General features: G+C 44.0%; 1 protein-coding gene and 1 non-coding gene across 2 annotated transcripts in view; one reads left to right on the plus strand and one right to left on the minus strand.

Annotated features, from left to right (window-relative positions):
• Window positions 1-20,550, plus strand: part of GRIP2 (glutamate receptor interacting protein 2) — a 177,414-nt gene that overhangs the window by 65,102 nt on the left and 91,762 nt on the right. The window contains exons 6-10 of the mRNA XM_039910260.1: window positions 3,666-3,746; window positions 13,001-13,136; window positions 14,690-14,835; window positions 19,729-19,815; window positions 20,069-20,144. Coding sequence (XP_039766194.1) covers window positions 3,666-3,746; window positions 13,001-13,136; window positions 14,690-14,835; window positions 19,729-19,815; window positions 20,069-20,144 — 526 coding nt within the window. The remainder of the gene's footprint in view (window positions 1-3,665; window positions 3,747-13,000; window positions 13,137-14,689; window positions 14,836-19,728; window positions 19,816-20,068; window positions 20,145-20,550) is intronic.
• On the minus strand, window positions 725-862 carry LOC114806719. The gene has a single exon (XR_003754781.1). It is a non-coding gene; the product is annotated as a small nucleolar RNA SNORA7 (small nucleolar RNA).

Consider the following 20,550-nt stretch of genomic DNA (forward strand, 5'->3'; position numbering starts at 1 on the left):
ATTAACTTTTCATTTTACTGTCTGTATCTCCCTCTAGACTCTAAGCTTGCTGTGGGCAGGGAATGTGTCTACCACTCTGTTTTATTGTACTCTCCCTAGCACTTAATACAGTGCAAAATACACAGTGCTCAGTAAATATGATTGATTATTAGGAATATGGTAAGAGGGGAATGTACTCCTTTCCTTATGATATTTATTTTGCTTACTATGTGCCAGGCTAAGCTCTAGGTAGATACAAGCTAATCAAGTTGGACACAGTCCCTGTCCCACGTGGGGCTCAGAGTCTTAATTCCCATTTTACAGATGAGTTAACTGAGGCACAGAAGAGTGAAGTGATTTGCACAAGGTCACACAGCAGACAAGTGACAGAGCTGGGATTAGAACCCAGGTCCTGACTCTCAAACCCAGGTCCTTCTGACTCCCAAACCCCTATCTACTAGTCCACCCTGCTTCTCTACTCCTGCCCTACAATCAAAAGACATGGGCTTTCTTAGCAAGTGCTTGTCTTATGCTGTCGATTTGTCTCCGACCCATAACGACGCCATGGACACATCTCTCCCAGAATGCCCCACTTCTGTCTGCAATCATTTTGGTAGTGTATCCAAAGAGTTTTCTTGATAAACATCCAGAAGTGTGTTACTATTGCCTCCTTTCGCACAGTAAAACAGAATCTCTGCTCTCAGCTCTCTCCCTCACCATTGCTGCCCAGCACAGGTGACTTTTGACTTGTAACAGATCGCCTTCCAATCGCTAGCCACTGCCCAAGCTAGGAATGGAATGAGTATGCCTCTGCTTGACCCTCCCTCCCATAATCGAGACTGGTAGAGTACTGGAAACTCTCCAGGTGCGACCCTGAGAGGGATAGCAAATGCTATTAGGGTGTAAAACTATTTCAGATACCATCCCTTAATTAACTCACTTGTGGGCATGCTTGGCAGGGCTTGGTATGTCTACTGAGCTTGTGGGAATGGACTGTAAATGCCTAGCTACTAATGCCTCAACTGCCTTGTCATGGCCCCTCTGGCTGTAAACTGGGTGGTGTGAAATAAGGTGACAAAAAACCTGGTCATTTAGGAAGGATAGAAGTGGGACCAACAGGGGCCAGGGGTTTGGGGATCAGATTATGGGGAACCATTAATTAATGGTATTTATTGAGTGCTTACTGTGTGTAGAGCACTGTACTAAGTGCCCGGGAGAGTACAATACAATAGAATCCATAGACATGTCCCCCCAACCACAAGGAACTTACAGTTTAGAGAGGGAGACAGACATAAAAACAAAGTACAGATGTGTACACAAGTGCTGTGGGACTGAGGGTAGGGTGAAAATCAGAGTGGCTCTTTCACAGCAATAGACCTATCAGAATGCATGAAACTTGAAAGTTGAAATGTAGAAGCAGTGTGGCTTAGCGGAAAGAGCACGGGCTTGGGAGTCAGAGGTCATGAGTTTGAATCTTGGCTCCTCCACTTAGCTGTGTGACTTTGGGCAAGTCACTTTACTTCTCTGGGCCTCAGTAACCTCATCTGTAAAATGGGGATTAGGACTATAAACTCCACATGGGACAACCTGATAACCTTGTATCTCCCCCAGCGCTTAGAACAATGCTTGGCACACAGTAAGTGCTTAGCAAATACCATCCTTATCATTATTATTATTACAGCCTGCCTACCGTGTGCAGCATGGTATACCAGGCCCTTGGGAATATAAAAGATGTGCCCCTATTCTGGAAGAGTTTATCGTGCACTGGAGAGGTGGACATGAATTGCAAGGATACAATTGGATCAAGAGTAAGGGCATAAGTACAATTAGTGGACAGAGCATGGGCCTGGGAATCAGAAGGATCTAGGTTCTAATCCCGGCTCTGCCACTTGTTTCCTGTGTGACCTTGGGCATGTTGCTTCACTTCTCTGTGCCTCAGTTATCTCATCTATAAAATGGGGATTAAGAACATGAGCCCCATATGGCATATGGACTGTGTCCAACCTTATATCTACCCCAGCTCTTAGAACAGTGCCTAGCACAGAGTGAGCACTCAACAAATACTATAAAAAAGTACTCGAGAGCATACAGATCCAACTGCTTAGGCAATGCAGTAGGTAAAGAGAATAGGGGGAAAGAGGGCTCAATCAGGTTCAATCAGGGAAGGCCTCCTGGAGGAAGTGTGACTTTAATTACACTTTGAATGTCGGGGGGAATGCTGGTCTGTCATATATGGACATTATATTAAAAACTACACCGAGTGGCTCTTAACGGCCAGTGTTAGTGATAAGGCGGTGGCGTTAAAAGAACTATAATTGTTGTAACAATATTTATTAAACAAAGCTCAGTACTAATTGTTGGGAAAGAATACATATTGAGAATTGGACATGACTCTGGCTCCAAAAGGGCTCACAATCAAACAATAAAATGGGGAGAGGGGACTGGCGATAGACCCATAAGAAATGATAAAATGATATAAAGACAGAAACAACTAAAAGAAAAAGGTAATAAATATAATCAGAGCAATAAAGTACTGTGGCTACAGGAGCAGGGTTTCAGGCTCTTCACGACTCAGGCTCCAAAATCCCCAGTTGCGGTCTTCCCAATGTTTTATGTTTTACAGAAACACTCTCTCCTTTAGAAAAGAAAGCAGAGTGGCCTAATGGGAAGAGCATAGGCCTGGAAGTCAGGGGTCCTGAGTTCCAAACCTGGTTCTGCCACTTGGCTTCTGTGTGTCCTTGGGCAAGTCAGTTAACCTCCCTGTGCCTCAGTTTCCTCGTCTGTAAAATGGGGATTAAATTCTGATCCCTCTGACTTGGACTGTGAGCCACATATAGGACAGGGACTGGGTCTAACTGGATTATCTTCCATCTTCACCAGCACTTAATACAATGCCTGGCACATACTATGTGCTTCACAAGTACAGTTAAAACATGCAGTGCTCTTGAAATCCCCAGTTGCCTGGATACTGAAAGAAAATAAATTAGTGGGTTATTTTTTCTCAGCTGGTGAGTAGACCATAAAGATGAAAGAGTCTGATGAACATATTCTTCTCCTCTAAGATAATAACATATAGCAAAAAAACAAATAATTTTCTGCTCTCGTTGGGTTTAAACCAGGGGGGAGGCAGGTCTCTTTTTATAGCTACCCTTTTTTCTAGTCATTTAAAAATTTTTTATTTAAATTTTCATTTTAAAGTTAACTTTTGCTGTGTAGAGAGGAACCCTGCTCTCTATTTTGGATTGTAGCAGAAGATGTGGCAAGAAAATGTGACTTTGAAATCATAAGATCTACAAAAATAGGCAATTTAATTCAAGTATTATGATTTAGTGCCCTGTTGTATCCCAATGTATTTCCAGAGTCTGTGAGTTTCCTTGCAAGCACCAAGGGTTTAAAATTTTGAAGTTGATATCACAGCTTGCTCTCATCTTAGAGGTTCCACCCTGTTATAGGGAAATGGGAATTTGCTCTATTTTGGAAGATTATTATGTAAGGAACTAAATCTGTTAAATGCCCCATCTCTGTCCCTCAAATGGTGACAATCTAACTTGAAAAAACTTTTGGAAAAAAACAACTATTCAGTGCTAAAGTAGAGAGATGGGGCAAGGTAGACCCAAATATGAGAAGGAGCCATGGAGAATAATTAAAATGACTTTTAACATCTCTTTTCCACTTTATCCCTACAGATGATGGCCCTTATTCAAAGGGGAGCAAAGACTCTGGTGGGCTCGATACGTCTCTGGTTTGCCGAAGACAAAGTATTCCAGGTAAATATTCCTGTCATTCTCATTCTCCTCTTTCACTTCCCTTGTCATCTATGTATTTTTTATATTTTTCTCATCCTCATTTTCATTTGGATTTTCAGTTGTATTTTCTGCTATTTCATCCTGATACAGTTGAGCTACTTTCTTCTAAACACACTCTCGGTCTGTCTGTCTCCCCCTGCAGATTGTTTGAGATTGTCCCACATTTCCTCCCGCCTTCAGGGCTTCCCTATTTGGATATCCTGCTGATGCCTCAAATTAAATATGCCCAAAACAGACCCCCTCATCATCCCACCCAAACACAGTCTTCCCCAAGAATTCCCCATCACTGTAGACAGCACTGTAAATAATACCACTACCTTCCCTGTCTAACAAGCCCATAATCTTGGCACTATCCTCGACTCATCTCACTCGTTCATTCAATCACATTTATTGAACACTTACTATGTGCAGAGCATTGTACTAAGCACTTGGGAGAGTACAATATAACAATTAAGACACATTCCCTGCCCACAACAAGCATACAGTTTAGAGGGGGAGGCAGAAATTAATACAAATAAATAATTACACATATGTACAAGTGCTGTGGGTCTGATAGTGGAGATAAATAAAGTGAGCAAGTCTGGGTGACACAGAAGGAAGTGGGAGAAGATGAAAGGAGGGCTTAGTGTGTTGAGTGATAGAGAGGAGTCAAGGATGAACCAAGATTATGAGCTTGTGAGACAGGAAGGTTGGTAGGTGCCGTCTACAGTGATGGCCTTTTTCTTTTGGCTGTTTCTGCAAAAGTTCTTGTATTCCTTTTTTTAATGCTAGGTGAGTAGAAGCTTCCTTGATGACCTCCCTGCCTCCTGTCTCTCCCCTCTCCAGTTCTTACTTCACTCTGCTGTCTGGATCATTTTTCTAAAAAAGAATTCAGTCCACATCTCCCGGCTCCTCAGGAACCTCTACTGGTTGCCTATCTACCACCACGTCAAGCAGCAACTCCTTACCATTGACTTTAAAGCACTCAATGAGCTCACCCCCTCCTATCTTCCCTCACTGATTTCCTACTACCACCCAGCACATTTGCTTTGCTCCTCTATTGCCAACCTACTCACTGTACCTAGATCTCATCTATCTTGCTGTCTACCAATGTGTACATCCTCCATCTGGCCTGAATCTCCTTCCCCCTTCAAATCTAGCAGACCATCACAGTTGCCTTTAAGACTTTAAAGACTTAATCACATCTCCTCCAAGAGGCCTTCCCTGACTAAGCCCTAATTTACCTCTCCCTCTCCCTTCTATATTGCCTTTGCATTTGGATCAGTGTAATTTAATCACTTGAGATTCATTCCACCCTTAGTCCCACAGCACTGATGTGCATATCCTTAATTTATTTTAATGTTGGCCTCCCCATCTAGACTGGAACATGTCTACCAACTCTATCGCATTGTTCTACCAAGCGCTTAGTACAGGGCTTTGCACACAGCAAGTGGTCAATAAACACTATTGATTCATCGATTGATCGAACGCTCCTTGAAAGCAGGCTCCTTGAAAGTATGTTGTATGTGCCCAAGAAGTTAATACAGTGCTTTACGCTCAGAAGATGCTCACTAAATTCCACCATTCATTCATTTAATAGTATTTATTGAGTGCTTACTATGTGCAGAGCACTGTACTAAGTGCTTGGAATGTACAAATTGGCAACAGATAGAGACAGTCCCTGCCCATTGACGGGCTTACAGTCTAATTGGGGGAGACAGACAGACAAAGACAATAGCAATGAATAGAATCAAGGGGATGTACATCTCATTAACAAAATAAATAGGGTAATGAAAATATATACAAATGAGCAGACGAGTACAGTGCTGAGGGGGTGGGAAGGGAGGGGGGAGGAGGAGAGGGAAAGGGGGGAGAAGAGGGTTTAGCTGTGTAGAGGTGAAGGGGGGGGTAGATGGAGCAGAGGGAAAAGGGGGGAGCTCAGTCTGAGAAGGCCTCTTGGAGGAGGTGAGCTTTAAGTAGGGATTTGAAGAGGGGAAGAGAATTAGATTGTTAGAGGTGAGGAGGGAGGGCATTCCAGGACCGCGGGAGGACGTGGCCCAGGGGTTGACGGCGGGATAGGCAAGACCGAGGGACGGTGAGGAAGTGGGTGGCAGAGGAGCGGAGCGTGTGGGGTGGGCAATAGAAAGAGAGAAGGGAGGAGAGGTAGGAAGGGGCAAGGTGATGGAGAGCCTTAAAGCCTAGAGTGAGAAGTTTTTGTTTTGAGTGGAGGTTGATAGGCAAACACTGGAGGTTTTTAAGAAGGGGAGTGACATGCCCAGAGCGTTTCTGCAGGAAGATGAGCTGGGCAGCAGAGTGAAGAATAGACTGGAGCAGGGCGAGAGAGGAGGAAGGGAGATCAGAGAGAAGGCTGACACAGTAGTCTAGCCGGGATATTACGAGAGCCGGTAGCAGTAACATAGCCGTTTGGGTGGAGAGGAAAGGGCAGATCTTGGTGATATTATAAAGGTGAGACCGGCAGGTCTTGGTAATGGATCGGATGTGTGGGGTGAACGAGAGAGATGAGTCAAAGATGACACCGAGGTTGTGGGCCTGAGAGACGGGAAGGATGGTCGTACCATCCACGGTGATAGGGAAGTCTGGGAGAGGACAGGGCTTGGGAGGGAAGATGAGGAGCTCAGTTTTGGATATGTTGAATTTTAGGTGGTGGGCAGACATCCAGATAGAGACGTTCTGGAGGCAGGAGGAGATACGAGCCTGAAGGGAGGGGGAGAGGAGAGGGGCAGAGATGTAGATCTGTGTGTCATCTGCATAGAGATGATAGTTGAAGCCGTGAATGCGAATGAGTTCACCAAGGGAGTGAGTGTACATGGAGAACAGAAGAGGGCCAAGAAACTGACCCTTGAGGAACCCCAACAGTTAGAGGATGGGAGGGGGATGAGGAGCCTGTGAAGGAGACCGATAATGAACGGCCAGAAAGATAAGAGGAGAACCAGGAGAAGACGGAGCCCGTGAAGCCAAGGTGAGATAAGGTATGGAGGAGAAGGGGATGGTCAACAGTATCAAAGGCAGCTGAGAGGTCAAGGAGGATTAGGATAGAGTAGGAGCCATTGGATTTGGCAAGAAGGAGGTCATGGGTGATACAGAAGACCTGAGTTCTACTCCCAACTTTGCCACTTGCCTGCTGTGTGACTTTGGACAATTCACTTAACTTCTCTGAGCCTCAGTTTCCTCACCTGTAAAATGGGGATTCTCCCTCTTCTTTAGAGTGTAAGTCCCATGTGGGACAGGGACTATGTCTGACTGGATTATCTTGTACTGACCCCAGTGTTTAGTACAGTGGTGGGTGCATGGTAAGCACTCAACAAATACCACTATAACAATGATAATGATAATAATAGCCACTATTATTGTTATCATTATTATTATTACTCTTAATAATAATAATGATAATGGTATTTGTTAAGCACTTACTATGTGCCAAGCACTGTTCTAAGCGCTGGGGTAGATGCAAGGTTGTCCCACATAGGGCTCACAGTGTTAATTCCCATTTTACAGATGAGGTAACTGAGGCACAGAGAAATTAAGTGGCTTGCCCAAAGTCACACAGCAGACAAGTGGGGGAGGCGGGATTAGAACCCACGTCCTCTGACTCCCAAGCCCATGCTCTTGCCACTAAGCCACACTGCTTCTCTTCTTCCCCTGCCTCTTTCCTCTGTTGAGGCCACTGCTTCTGTTGCTAAAAATGGCCCTGGATGAGTTAAGGTGAGGAGCACATGCACAGAGGCAGGGGTTTGCCTATGTTCCATGGAAATGGGAGGGAGAAACCTTGATTTATAGTCTGTCCCACTGCAAGTTCTGTTGGACTATAAACTCCTGGAGGGCAGGAATTATGTCTACCAGCTACGTCATACTTTCCCAAGTGCTTAATAAGGTGTTGTGAATAAAGTAACTGCTCATTAAATACCAACAATTGGTCAATTTATCAATTGACTTGGGAACGCATCCTTGCTTCCGTGTCCATAGATTTGCCAGAGCCTTAATCTGATTTTGCCAATATGTGATACTATAATAATAATATTAATTATGCTATTTGTTAAGTGCTTACTATGTACCAAGCACTGTGGTGGATGAAAATCGGGTTAGGCATAGTCCCTGTCCCACATGGGGCTCACACTTTTAAGCCCCATTTTACAGATGAGGTAACTGAGGCCCAGAGAAGTGAAGTGACTTGCCTAAGGTCACACAACAGACAAGTGGCAGAGTCAGGATTAGAACCCATGACCTTCTGTTCCCCAGGCCCGTGCTCTATCCACTATGCCATGCTGCTTCTCATCATAGTAAGATGGAGAATCGGGTTGTGTTTAAAATGGATGACAAACATACTGTTCTCTGGGAGAACAATTGCATCAAGAGTGTGCACTCTGACTACCCCTAAAATGGCCCAAAAGTTCGAGAGCTGCAAGGCTGTGATTGCAGCAGTCACCACTGCCACTCATTTCAGATGTTATGACACTGGGGGTCATCCAAACCGCTACCTTGTTCATACAGTCTCTCATCATATCCTGACTGGATTACTGCATCAGCATCCTTTCTGATCTCCCAACTTCCTGCCTCTCCCCACTTCAGTCTATACTTCACTCTGCTGCCTGGCTTATCTTTTCTACAGAAACGCTCTGGGCATGTCACCCCCCTCCTCATAAATCTCCAGTGGTTGCCTATCAAGCTTTGTATCAAGCAAAACCTCCTCACTATTGGCTTTAAAGCTCTCCATCACCTTGCCCCTCCTACCTCACCTCCCTTCTTTCCTTCTACAGCCCAGCCCACACACTCCGCTCCTCTGCCGCTAACCTCACTGTGCCTTGTTCTTACCTGTCCCGCCATCGACCCCTGGCCCATGTCCTACCTCTGGCCTATAATGTCCTCCCTCCTCACATCCACCAAACTAGCTGACTTCCCCTCTTCAAAGCCCTACTGAAAACTCACCTCCTCCAGGAGGCCTTCCCAGACTGAGCCCCCCTTTTCCTTTGCTCCTCCTCCCTTCCCCACCACCCCTACTCCCTCCTTCTGCTCTACCTCCCTCCCCCACCCCACAGCATCTGTGTATATATTATTATATTTATTTTATTAACAATGTGTATTATATCTATAATTCTATTTATTTATTTTAATGCTATTGATGCCTGTCTACTTGTTTTGATTGTCTGTCTCCCCCCTTCTAGACTTTGAGCCTGTTGTTGGGTAGGGATTGTCTCTATCTGTAGCCGAATTGTATTTTCCAAACAGTTAGTACAGTGCTCTGCACACAGTAAGTGCTCAATAAATATGGTTGAATGAATGAATGGATGCAATTTCTTCTGTTGCAACCCAACCTGGGAGGTAATGGCAGTTGTGGTGGAACAGAGAGGAGAAAGAGGAAAGAATAGTGCTAGATGGTGATTTAGTAAACAAATCCCCTATCTTTTCCTCTTTCCCTTCCCTTCCTCCTTCTTTCCTCCAGCTCCACTTTTCTCCCTGTCTTTTTCTCTCATGCTTTTCCATCTCTCCTTTCCTTCTCTCCTTCTCCCCATCTCTCTATGTCTCTCTGTGCCCCCCACCCCCTTTTGGCACCCACTCTTCAGTCTTAATTCCTGAAGTCCTCCCCTTCATCCTTGGGAGACCAGAAATTTGGACAGCTTTCCTTTGAAACTCTGACAAAGAGCATACTGTTATAATCATTATTTAAATGAATAAAACAAAACTTTTTAAAAAGGTGATGCGTCATGAGTAAATCCCTGCTTAGTTTTAGTGTTTTAGAGACAACCCAAAATTCATTTTACCAAACATTGCCAGCAGTGGGTTTCTCCTTGATTCCCAAAGATGAATGGACTTGCTATAGGGGTCTTTATTTTAAATGCTTATCAAGGACTGAAATAAAGAACCATTGAGATACTAATCATCTCCCCTTGTGACACCATCTGTGCTGTTCAGTAGGCCCTTTGATGGTGAGAATTTGCAAGATGGCATATCATTTAGAACAGCAGGGGATGGCGTCAAGTCTCTGGCACTGCTTACCAGTTCTGGATTTGTGAATTTCATGCAAAGTTACTATACTTGGCGATTGACCAAAACTATTGGGCTTAAAGACCGAGATCATCCTACAGATACTTACCGAGAAGCGGTGATGTGCTAGTTAAGTGGGGCAGGGAGAGAAAGGGAGAAGGAAACAGTTGAAATTAAGCAACTTCAAATTGAATTTTCCAAGTCAACACACTTTCCTACTTACATTCTGCACACAGGAAAGCTCCGAGTGGAACAGGTACTATGAAATGAAGAGTTGGCCTGGAGAGTCTTATAAAGGAATGTGTGTGTGTGTGTGTGTGTGTGTGTGTGTGTGTGTGTGTGTGTGAATCAAAAACATTAGGGTATTCAAATTGAGCAGATGGGCTATTTGATTAGTTATGTTGTCAAATGGCACTGAATAGCTTTCTTGGAAAGCAGAGTAGGCAAATGGATGGAAGAGCTATATTGGAATAAATAATTGACCAGGTTTCCTGCAGTCCTGGACTAGAATGCAAAGCATACATAAAGTTTAGAAAGTATCCTGTTAAAAAAAGTCTTTGAGAGCTTGATGTATCAGTCCATCCAGATTTATAAACAATTGACTGTTTCCCTGATAGAGAAGTGAGATTTAGTCTATAGCAGCCTTGCTGAGACTCAGCGTGAGGTGCTAGTTGAAATGCATTGCTGATGTCCAAAGTCAATGTCATCTACTTTTTTCTTGTCTCCCACGTAAAGTAATTTTGTTCTTAGCATAAGGTGTAGGCTTGTTTTCTTTGTAAGTGAATTTACTGCACATAGAAAACTAGATTCACACTTTTGGCTGATGGCAGTCATAAATACAAGTAGGTGATTAGCAGGCTGTATATATTCAGCCCCCAACCTACTTCATTTTGACCTGCCCCAGTGCTGGCCATCAGGTTGCAAGTTCTTGATTATCTGGAACCATTTTTGAAGCCTTTTCTATCTTCTTCAGGTTTTATAAGCATTTGATTTCTAACCTCTTACTTTTGGGGTCGGAAAGGCTGAGGCCCAAGAAATCTCTACTTGGATGTCCTACCTACACCTCGAACTTAATGTGTCCAAAACAGAACTCCTCATCTTCCCACCCAAACCCTGTACTCCCCCTGATTTTCCCATCACTGTGGACAATACCACCATCCTTCCTGTCTCACAAGCCCGTAACTTTGTCATGATCCTTGATTAATCTCCTTCATTCAAACTACAAATTCTGCTATCAAACTCTGTTAGTCCTACCTTCACAACATCACTAAAATCCACCCTTTCCTCTCCATCCAAACTGCTACTAAGCTGATCCACTTAACATATTCCACCTTGACTACTGTATCTGCCTCATTCATTCATTCAATTGTATTTAATGAGCGCTTACTGTGTTCAGAGCACTGTACTAAGTGCTTGGGAGAGGACAATACAATTAACAGATGTATTCCCTGCCCATAACAAGCTTACAGTCGGGGGGGGGGGGGGGGGGGGGGAGAGAAAGACATTAATATAAAATTACAGGTATGTACATAAGTGCTGTGGGACTGGGAGGGGAGAAGAACAAAGGGAGCAAGTCAGGGTGATGCAGAAGGGAGTGGGAGAAGAGGAAAGGGGGAGCTTAGTCAGGAGGAGATGTGCCTTCACTAAGACTTTTGGGAGGGAGAGGGGGAGTAATTGTCTGTAGGATTTGAAGAGGGAGGGCGTTCCAGGCCAGAGGCAGGATGTGGGCAAGGGGCCGGTGGCGAGAGAGGCGAGATCAAGGCACATTGAGAAGGTTAGCATTAGAGGAGCCAAATGTGCAGGGTGAGTTGTAATAGGAAAGAAGTGAGGCGAGATAGGAGGGGGCAAGGTGATGGGGTGCTTTAAAGCCAATAGTAAGGAGTTTTTATTTGATGTGGAGGTGGATGGGCAACCACTGGAGTTTTGTGAGGAGTGGGGTTACATGTCCTGAATCTTTTTTTAGAAAAATGATCCAGGCAGCAGAGTGAAATATGGACTGGAGTGGGGCAAGGCAGGAGGCTGGGAGATCAGCAAGGAGACTGATGCAGTAATCTAGATGGGATAAGATGAGCGATTGTATCAACATAGTAGCAGTTTGGATGGAGAAGAAAGGGCAGATTTTAATGATGCTGTGAAAGTGGAATCGTCATGATTTAGTGATGGATGGAATATGTGGGTTGAATGAGAGAGAGGAGTCAAGGATAGCACCACAGGTTATGGACTTGTGAGACAGGAAGGATGGTGGTGCCATCTACAGTGATGGGAAAGTAAGGGGGAGGACAGGGTTTGGGTGGGAAGATAAGGCGTTCTGTTTTGGACATGTTAATCTTCAGATAATGGGAGGACATCCAAGTAGAGATGTCCTGAAGGCAAGAGGAAATGTGAGACTGCAGAGTGGGAGAGATATAAGGACTGGAGATGTAGATTTGGGTTTCATCTGCACAGAGGTGGTAGACCTCTTCACCAATCTCCCTGCTTCCTGTCTCTGCCTACTCTAGTCCATACTTCACTCGGCTGCCCAGATCATTTTTCTAAAAAAAAAAATTCAGTCCACATCTCCCCCTTCTTCAAGAACATCCAGTGGTTGCCTATCAAACAAACTCCTTACCACTGACTTTAAAGCACTCAAACACCTTACCCCCTCCTATCTTACTTTGCTGATTTCCTACTATATGTAAGCCTAGCCAGAACCAAGATTAATACACTTCTAATTGAGATAGCTAAGGTCCCAAGTGAGATGCTCTAAGTGCACAGAGGTGACATAACTAGCTTAGCTGTTTAAACTAACTAATGATAACTGTGGCATTTATTAAGCACTTCCTATGCACCAGTCTAGGGTAGATACAAGATAACCAGGTCAGACACAGTCCTTGTCCCACAGTGGAAAACAGGTATTGAATAATTCCCATTTTCCAGCTGAGGAAACTGAGACCCAGAGACATTAAGTGACTTGCCCAAGGTCACACAGCAGGCAAGTGAAGAACCCATTTCCCCTGACTCCCCGGCCTGTGTTTGTTCCACTAGGCAATGCTGTTTCTCTGCTCTCCCTCTGCCTCTCCACTCTGTTCCCTTGAAAACAGGCTAGTAAGGCATTTTCCCCCAGGGAGTTGTCCTTATCAGGGCATTGAGTCTTGCCTCGCTAGTTGCAGGGTCAAATTCTTCCAACTCTCATGATTTCTATTCTTGGTTCAAGTGAAATGTTCCATTCACAGAGCAAAATAACTTTTTATTTGCAGAGGAATTCAGAGGGGTCACCATCGTGGAGCTGCTAAAGAAAGAGGGAAGCACTTTGGGATTAACAATATCTGGTGGGACTGATAAAGATGGAAAACCAAGAGTTTCTAATCTGAGGCCTGGAGGGCTGGCTGCAAGGTGAGAAATTTGGTTCAAATGGGGTTGGAGAGGAGGGTGTGGTTAGGCAGAGGAGGTGGAAAGAGTAGAAAAATGTAAAACACAATAAAATTGTAGTTTCAAAGCAGAAGAGTTAAAAAAGGAAATTATGTCAAGTGCTGAGTGGATTTTCTTTATTTCATCTGACCAATTTTGAAGAAGTCTGAGTAGCATAGATCTGAGAACTACTGGAATTTTTGCAAAGAGCACAAAGTGCTGTTCTCTTCCATTCTGTACTACCCTTGGGAAGGAGATATTACCATTCCCAGTTTACAGGTGAGCAGGCCTTTATTTGTGCTGGGGTTTTCTGGGATTTAGCCTGGGGACCTTGGAGCAGAATTCTGGAGGCCACAAAAATTCTAGAGGCCTTCCCCCGTCTAGATTGTGAGCTCACTGTAGGCAGGGACTGTCACTCTTTATTGCTGTATTGTACTTTCCCCAGCATTTAGTACAGTGCTCTGCACACAGTAAGTGCTCAATAAATATGATTGAATGAATTAATGAGAAAGTATGAGAATGGAGAGAAATGTTGGGGAGGGGCAGAGGGGTTTGTTAGAAGGGGCCTGGGGCCATTGTTGACAAGGCTAACAGGCACTCCTTGGGATCTTAGAGGAACAGATAAGGAGGTGTGAGAGAGTTGCAGCCTCTCAGTCAGAAAGAAGACACAGTTTCTGCTTTTCAAGCCATGTCCCTTTCCCTCCCTTCCTTCATTTTCTTGAACTTGATCTCAGTTCAAGAGACCACTAAAAGAGGCTAACCAATCATGAGCTGGTGGCAGGATCTGGGTCCTGCTGCTAGAAAGAAAAGATCAAAATTGACCACCTAGTTTACCTCCTTGAGTACTGTGCCTAAACCACGCCAGATGAGAGTAATCTTATCCAATCAAGAAAAATCAGCACATTCCCTACAAGCCCAGGGCCTTAAAGAAATGAGACAGTGTAATAGAAATTTCATAAATCCTGCCTCTACTTTCTATATCCTTTGTTGTTATTGTTGTTGTCGTAATGGTATTTGTTAATTGCTTACTGTGTGCCAAGCACTGTACTAAGCACTGGGGTGGATACAAGATAATCAGGTTGACACAGTCCCCATCCACAAGGGGCGCATAGTCTAAGTAGAAAGGACAGCAGGTATGGAACCTCTATTTTGCAGATGAGGAAACTGAGGCACAGAGAAGTTAAGTAACCTGCCTAAGGTCTCACAGCAGACAAGAGGTGGAGCTGTGATTAGAACCCAGGTCCTCTGAGTCCCAAGCCTGCACTCTTTCCTCTAGGCTACACTGCATGGTACTGGGAAACAATGAAAGTATCTGTGCACATATGTTTTGTGCTGAAAATTTGGGGGAATCTACAAACCTGGGTAGGCTGAGGCTTTAATGATTTCTAGAGAAGATGTTACTACTCCACCCACTTGACAATTTTCTCCTTCCTCTATCCACCCCCCCCCCAACAATTTCATATGGATTAAATGATTAAACCATAGGTACCCATTGATATTCCATCTTTCCTGAATTCTTTTTTGCTATTGCTACGCAGAAGTGACCAACTCAACGTGGGTGATTACATCAAGTCCGTGAATGGGATTAACCTGACAAAATTGCGCCATGATGAGATCATCAGCCTGCTGAAGAACGTTGGGGAGAGAGTGGTGCTGGAGGTGGAGTATGAACTGCCGCCATCTGGTGGGTGTCTTTGAAATAGAACTGTTCTTGAATATCCAGGGACTTGAGCGGCAGTTGCAGTTACTCGGGTTTTTTTGGTTTTTTTGGCCTTCAGCAACTGAGACTTCTTTCTGGGGCAGTACTGCACCCTCATTTCAGTCATCTGTGAAGTTGAGGTGACAGGTTTTCCATTACTTCTTCAAAACACTTCATTCATCCCTACCAGCGGCTTTAAGGTACTCTGTCAGTTCTCTCCTCTTACTTTTCCACTCTTTTCTCCCACTCCACCACAGCTTGCACTCTTTATTCGTCTTGAGCTCACCTTCTCAGTGTGCCTTGTTTTCCACTCTCTTTTCCCTGACCGCCTTGCTCAAGGCCCTTCCTCCTGCCTGGAACTCCCTTCCTTGCAAATTTACCAGACCACAGCTTCAGAGCCCTTTTGAAATCCCACCTTTGCCAGGAGTCCTCCCCTGATTAATTTTTCTTCACCCCAGTCACACCCTCCCAACGACCAATTCAGCACTTTTGTACCACCTCTAAATTTATGTACTCACAACCGCCCATACCACTTCAATACTTATGGACTTGCATACTTTACTCCCAAAGAACTGTCTCTAGAGACTGTGAGCTCACTGTGGGCAGGAAACGTGTCTGTTTATTCTTATACTGGTACTCTCTCAAGTGCTTAGTTCAGTGCTTTGCACACAATAAGCGCTCAGTAAATATGATCGAATGAGTGAATGAAGCTGCATACTTCTTTTTCCATTTTTTTCTCCTAACTAATTATTTTTTGTCTTTCTCTCTCAAAAGATTGTAAGCTCTTCAGTGTGGGGACCATCTCATCTACTGTTTTCTCCTGAGCACTGAGTATAGTGCTCTGCACACAGTTGGTGCTCAATCAATACTATCGTTTGATTGGCTGTCTATTTTCCATCCAGTGTAATGGGGAAGACCCCACTCACTAACACCCATAATGCTGCAGCCTTATAGTTATTATAGTAGTTAAGTGCTTATAATGGGTCAAGTTCTGGTCTAAACATCAGGGTAGAGGTAGATACAAGATAGTTAAATCAAATACAGAACTGTTCCACCCAAGGCTCATAAACTGCATGCAAAGTACAATACATCCCCCTCAGAGGACGCTTGATAAGTATCATTATTACTACTCGGGCATAGGAAGAGCAAGTTATCACATCCCCATTTTACAGATGAATGAACTGAGGCCCAGAGAGATTAAGTGATTTGTCCATGGTCAAACACCAGACAAATGAAAGAGCTGGGACTAAAACCCAAGTCTCTTCACTTCCAGGCCCATGCTCTTTCTACTAAGACACACTGCCCTTGGATCTGGACAGCAATTCAATAGGCTGCTCTAGAGGAGATGGCAGCCTGATGAAAGAAAGATATTTTAGGAGCAACCTCCTAACTGGCTTGTCACCCTTTCTCTTCCCTACCTACACACGCACACACACTGAATTTTCATAGGTTAACTCTGAGTGTGTTTTATAGAGAGGTACATTCAAAATTTTAATTGTATGAGAAATAGTGTTTGGTGCATTTCCACTCCATTCCAGAGAGGAGGGGTTTAGAGCTACACTCATCTCTTCTATAACAGTGGGGTTAAGTTCCCGACAACCCTACGTTAAGGAAAACTCATATTACAGCACGTACACCTTGATCAGCACTGGGCACATGTGTAAAACCATTTCTTCTGATATCTCATCACATTTTATCCAGAGAGACACACAATGTCACGAGAATACAAGTGTAATGAAAGCACATTTTATGGACGAGCCGAGTGTATGAAGACCTGGGAAACTTTGGAAAAGAAACACAGGCCTGGAAGTCAGAAGGACCTGGATTCTAATCCCAGTTCCACCATTGGTCTGGTGTGTGACCTTGGGTGCTTGCTTCACTTTTCCGTGCCTCAGATCCCTCATCTGTAAAATGGGGATTAAGACTGTGAGCCCCATGTGGGACAGCGTGGCGCATTGGAAAGAGCACGGGCTTTGGAGTCAGGGCTCATGAGTTCAAATCCCAGCTCTGCCACTTGTCAGCTGTGTGACTGTGGGCAAGTCACTTAACTTCTCTGTGCCTCAGTTCCCTCATCTGTAAAATGGGGATTAAGATTGTGAGCCCCACGTGGGACAACCTGATTCCCCTGTGTCTACCCCAGCGCTTAGAACAGTGCTCTGCACATAGTAAGCGCTTAACAAATACCAACATAGACTGAGTCCAACCTAATTATCTTGCATCTACCCCAGCCCTTAGTACAGTGCCTGACACATAGTGAGCACTTAACTAATGACATTAAAAAAACCCAAAAAAAACCCTCTGGTGGTAAAGATGGAATTTGTACAGGATGGACAGGCAAAATCTGAACCAAGATTTTAAATGGAAAACTCAGGGAAAGAAGGTTAATGTGGAAAAGCACAAGACCCATAGTGACCCTTCTGGGATGGAGGATCAAAAGAGTCCAGGAGAGTCCAGAATCCAAAGAGCAATTAAGTAAAAGCCCAAATATAGAAATGTTGCTACACTAAAGCCAGAAGCCTAAAAACCGCATGTATGGATCCATCAGTCAGGCAATCGGTAGTCTTTCCTGAGTGCTTATTATGTGCAGAAGACTGTACTAAGTGCTTGGGAGAGTACAATATAACAGAGTTGGCAGACATTTCCTGCCCACAAAGAACATACAGTCTAGAGAACTAGATTGGAATGACTGATGGCTAGTGAGGACTTGGACATAATTGGCATCTATGAGACTTGGTGGAGAAAATCAGTGGGAGATAGTGCTTCCTAGCAATCAACTCCATCAGAAAGACTGGGATGGGTACATGGGAGAGGGTGTGTGACTCCAAATATAAAGACATTCATTCATTCATTCAATAGTATTTATTGAGCGCTTCATATGTGCTTACTATGTGCAGAGCACTGTACTAAGCGCTTGGAATGAACAAATCGGTAACAGATAGAGACAGTCCCTGCCCTATGACGGGATTACAGTCTAGTCGGGAGCAATACAATCAGTGACAACATAAGAATATCACTTGGTAAGAGGAATGGATAAAAATTCCAACCTTAAATAACAAGATCACAGAAGGAGTGTTCTATAGAGTACATGGCCTTGGTTAGGAATGTGTTCAGAAAATGTTATCTGGATTGGTCTGTAAAACTAGGGCAAATAATAATAGTGGGAGACCTCAGTGACCCTCATATAGATTGGCTGTATAATCAACCCTAAGGAAGAGAAGTGGAGGGTAGGAAACTGTTGTTTCTGGAACAGCTAGTCGTAGAATCAACGATGTAGAGAAGGACCTGATCCAGGAGGAATATGGAAGAAAGCCACTCTGCAACAGAGACCACAGATCCTAGTTAAATTTACTATTCTTGCTGTGGGGGAGGGGGAACCCACCTCCCCTTAACCAACACAGCAATATAGCATTTTAGAAACAGAAACTCAGAAGAAACAGGTTAGCGAGACAAAACTCTGCATAACAATATTACACGGATCTGTCCTTTCTTCTCCTTTCAAATAGCCAACACCCTGATTCAAACTCTCATCAGCTCCTGCCTCAACCTCCTCATTGATTTTCCTGTCTCTAATCTGTCCCCTCTTCAGTCTACCTGACACTCTCCGACTTGGATTAGCTTTCGACTTCAAAGCACTCTACCAGCAATCTCCTTTCTATGTATCCTCCGTCTTTACCCTCTACTCCCCAGCCAGCACTCCTTGCTATTCCTCCCGTTACCTTCTTAACATGTCTTGCTCTCAAATCCTGTTCCTCCACTCCATTACTCATATGCTTCCCCCGTCTGTGCTCCGTCTCCCTTCAAACCCACTAAACTCTTAAAACTTATGTAAAATAGCCATCCCTAGAATTTAGCTTCATAGCAGTTCATGTACTGGATTCTTAATTTTCCATTCTCTGCTACCACTTGCATCTGTTTCTTCACACTGGTCCAATTACTTATAAATACTTCTGTACTGTAAGTTCCTTGAGGGCAGAGACTATGTGCTTTTTAATCTGTTTTATTCTTTCAAAATATCACCAACAGAAAGCTGGCTAGGGGTTCAGTGGGTCCCCTTGAGGCCCCAGGGTAAAAGTACACTCAGAGATGAAAAGGAGGTAGTCAGTGAATTCTTCAGGGGTTTTTTTAAGCAGGCAGGTCAGAAGATCTGGGTCAGATTGTGATGAACCCCCAGCACATTTTAGACCAAATTGATCATCTAAATGTAAAGCAATCACCAGGATCAGTTGGCATCCCCAAAAGAAGTTCTGAAGGAAGGTACGGAACTCCTGGCACAAGTGCATAGCCTATTATTACAAATTTCCACTGGACTAGAGGACTTTGCAGATAGTTTCTTTTAAGAAGACACAATCCCTAATGGATACATATGGAAGAATGATGCATAGTTCCATTTAAAATAGACCTAAATTTTTTCAGTCTTTCTTCACACAGAAGCTGCCCCAACCCTTTTCCCTTCTTGAACTTCCTGCAGATCCAAGATGCAACACCTAGGATTGCATGCCACATTCAAGTTTTATATAGAGGCAAAACTGCTGCATACAAACAGGTTCCTGCTGCCAGATGAACGAACTTCCCTAATGCTCTAACAACATTCTAACCAAAACGCACAGTTAAAACACAGATGGCAGAACTGAGTGTAACTGAACTCTTTTATAAAGAAGATACTTACTGTTAGGGTATGAATATTGGGGAAAAGAGGGGACAGGGATGTTGGAGAAAAGTAGCTGCAAAGACAAATTACTTTAAAATTCTAAATTCTGCTGTTATAGGCAAATGATTCATCTAAGTTGATGTGATCTAACTTGGCTTAATCAGGCACCTTCTGAAGTGTTTCTTTTCAAGCCCAAAGGAATGACAATAGCTTTCTTGTTTCTTCCACAGCACCGGAAAGCAGTTCAGGAATTATTCCCAAAACCATAGATGTTTCCCTGTTCAAGGAAGGCAATAGCTTTGGCTTTGTCCTTAGAGGTCAGTGCCGGTCAATGATCTTCTTTGTCACTACTCGGGTAAATTCCTATTTGTTTGGAGAGGGAGTTAGGGGAAATTCTTTGTACCAATAAACCAGTTGTTTAAATGTGCTTCTGACTGGGTTTTCCATTTGTTTGAGGGTGGCAATGGGATTAGGAGGGTGTGGGAAGACACAGTAGTGGTAGAGGAGAATAAAGAGGGAGAAGAAGAAGAAGAAAGAAAAACTCATAGATTTTATTGGGCGTTGTTACAGGAGGAGCACATGACCACTGGCCCAAATCCAGACCATTAGTCCTCACCTATGTGCGACCAGGGGGCCCAGCGGACAGGTAATCTTCCTGTTTTTACCTACTTGACTAAAGAAATCCAATCACAGCCAAGTTCAGCCAATGTAAATTTCCTGACAAGGTCCTTATGGAACCTTCTGGCAATCAAATACCCATGAGAGTTTAAGGAGCAAGTCAGCCTGAAGGTTGGCCCAGACCAGACACACCACTGTAGGCCCTCCTAGAGGGAAGATTTTATGGGGCAAAAGCATGCCAACCTCCTACCTCTTTGCTTTGCTTCCATCCTTTGATCCATAGTTCTGGCTTTAATGTAGAGCCCTGGTGTTGGGGCAGGTGTGCGTGTTTGTGTGTGTGTGTGTCCATGCAGCTGTGTTTAGTGACTCTGGGGGCATCTCCAGAATTTGCCCTAACCTTGGATCATGACTACCTTACCCTTAGATGCCCTTTC

This window comes from Ornithorhynchus anatinus, chromosome X1 (assembly GCF_004115215.2).
Source record: "Ornithorhynchus anatinus isolate Pmale09 chromosome X1, mOrnAna1.pri.v4, whole genome shotgun sequence".
Lineage (NCBI taxonomy): Eukaryota > Metazoa > Chordata > Mammalia > Monotremata > Ornithorhynchidae > Ornithorhynchus > Ornithorhynchus anatinus.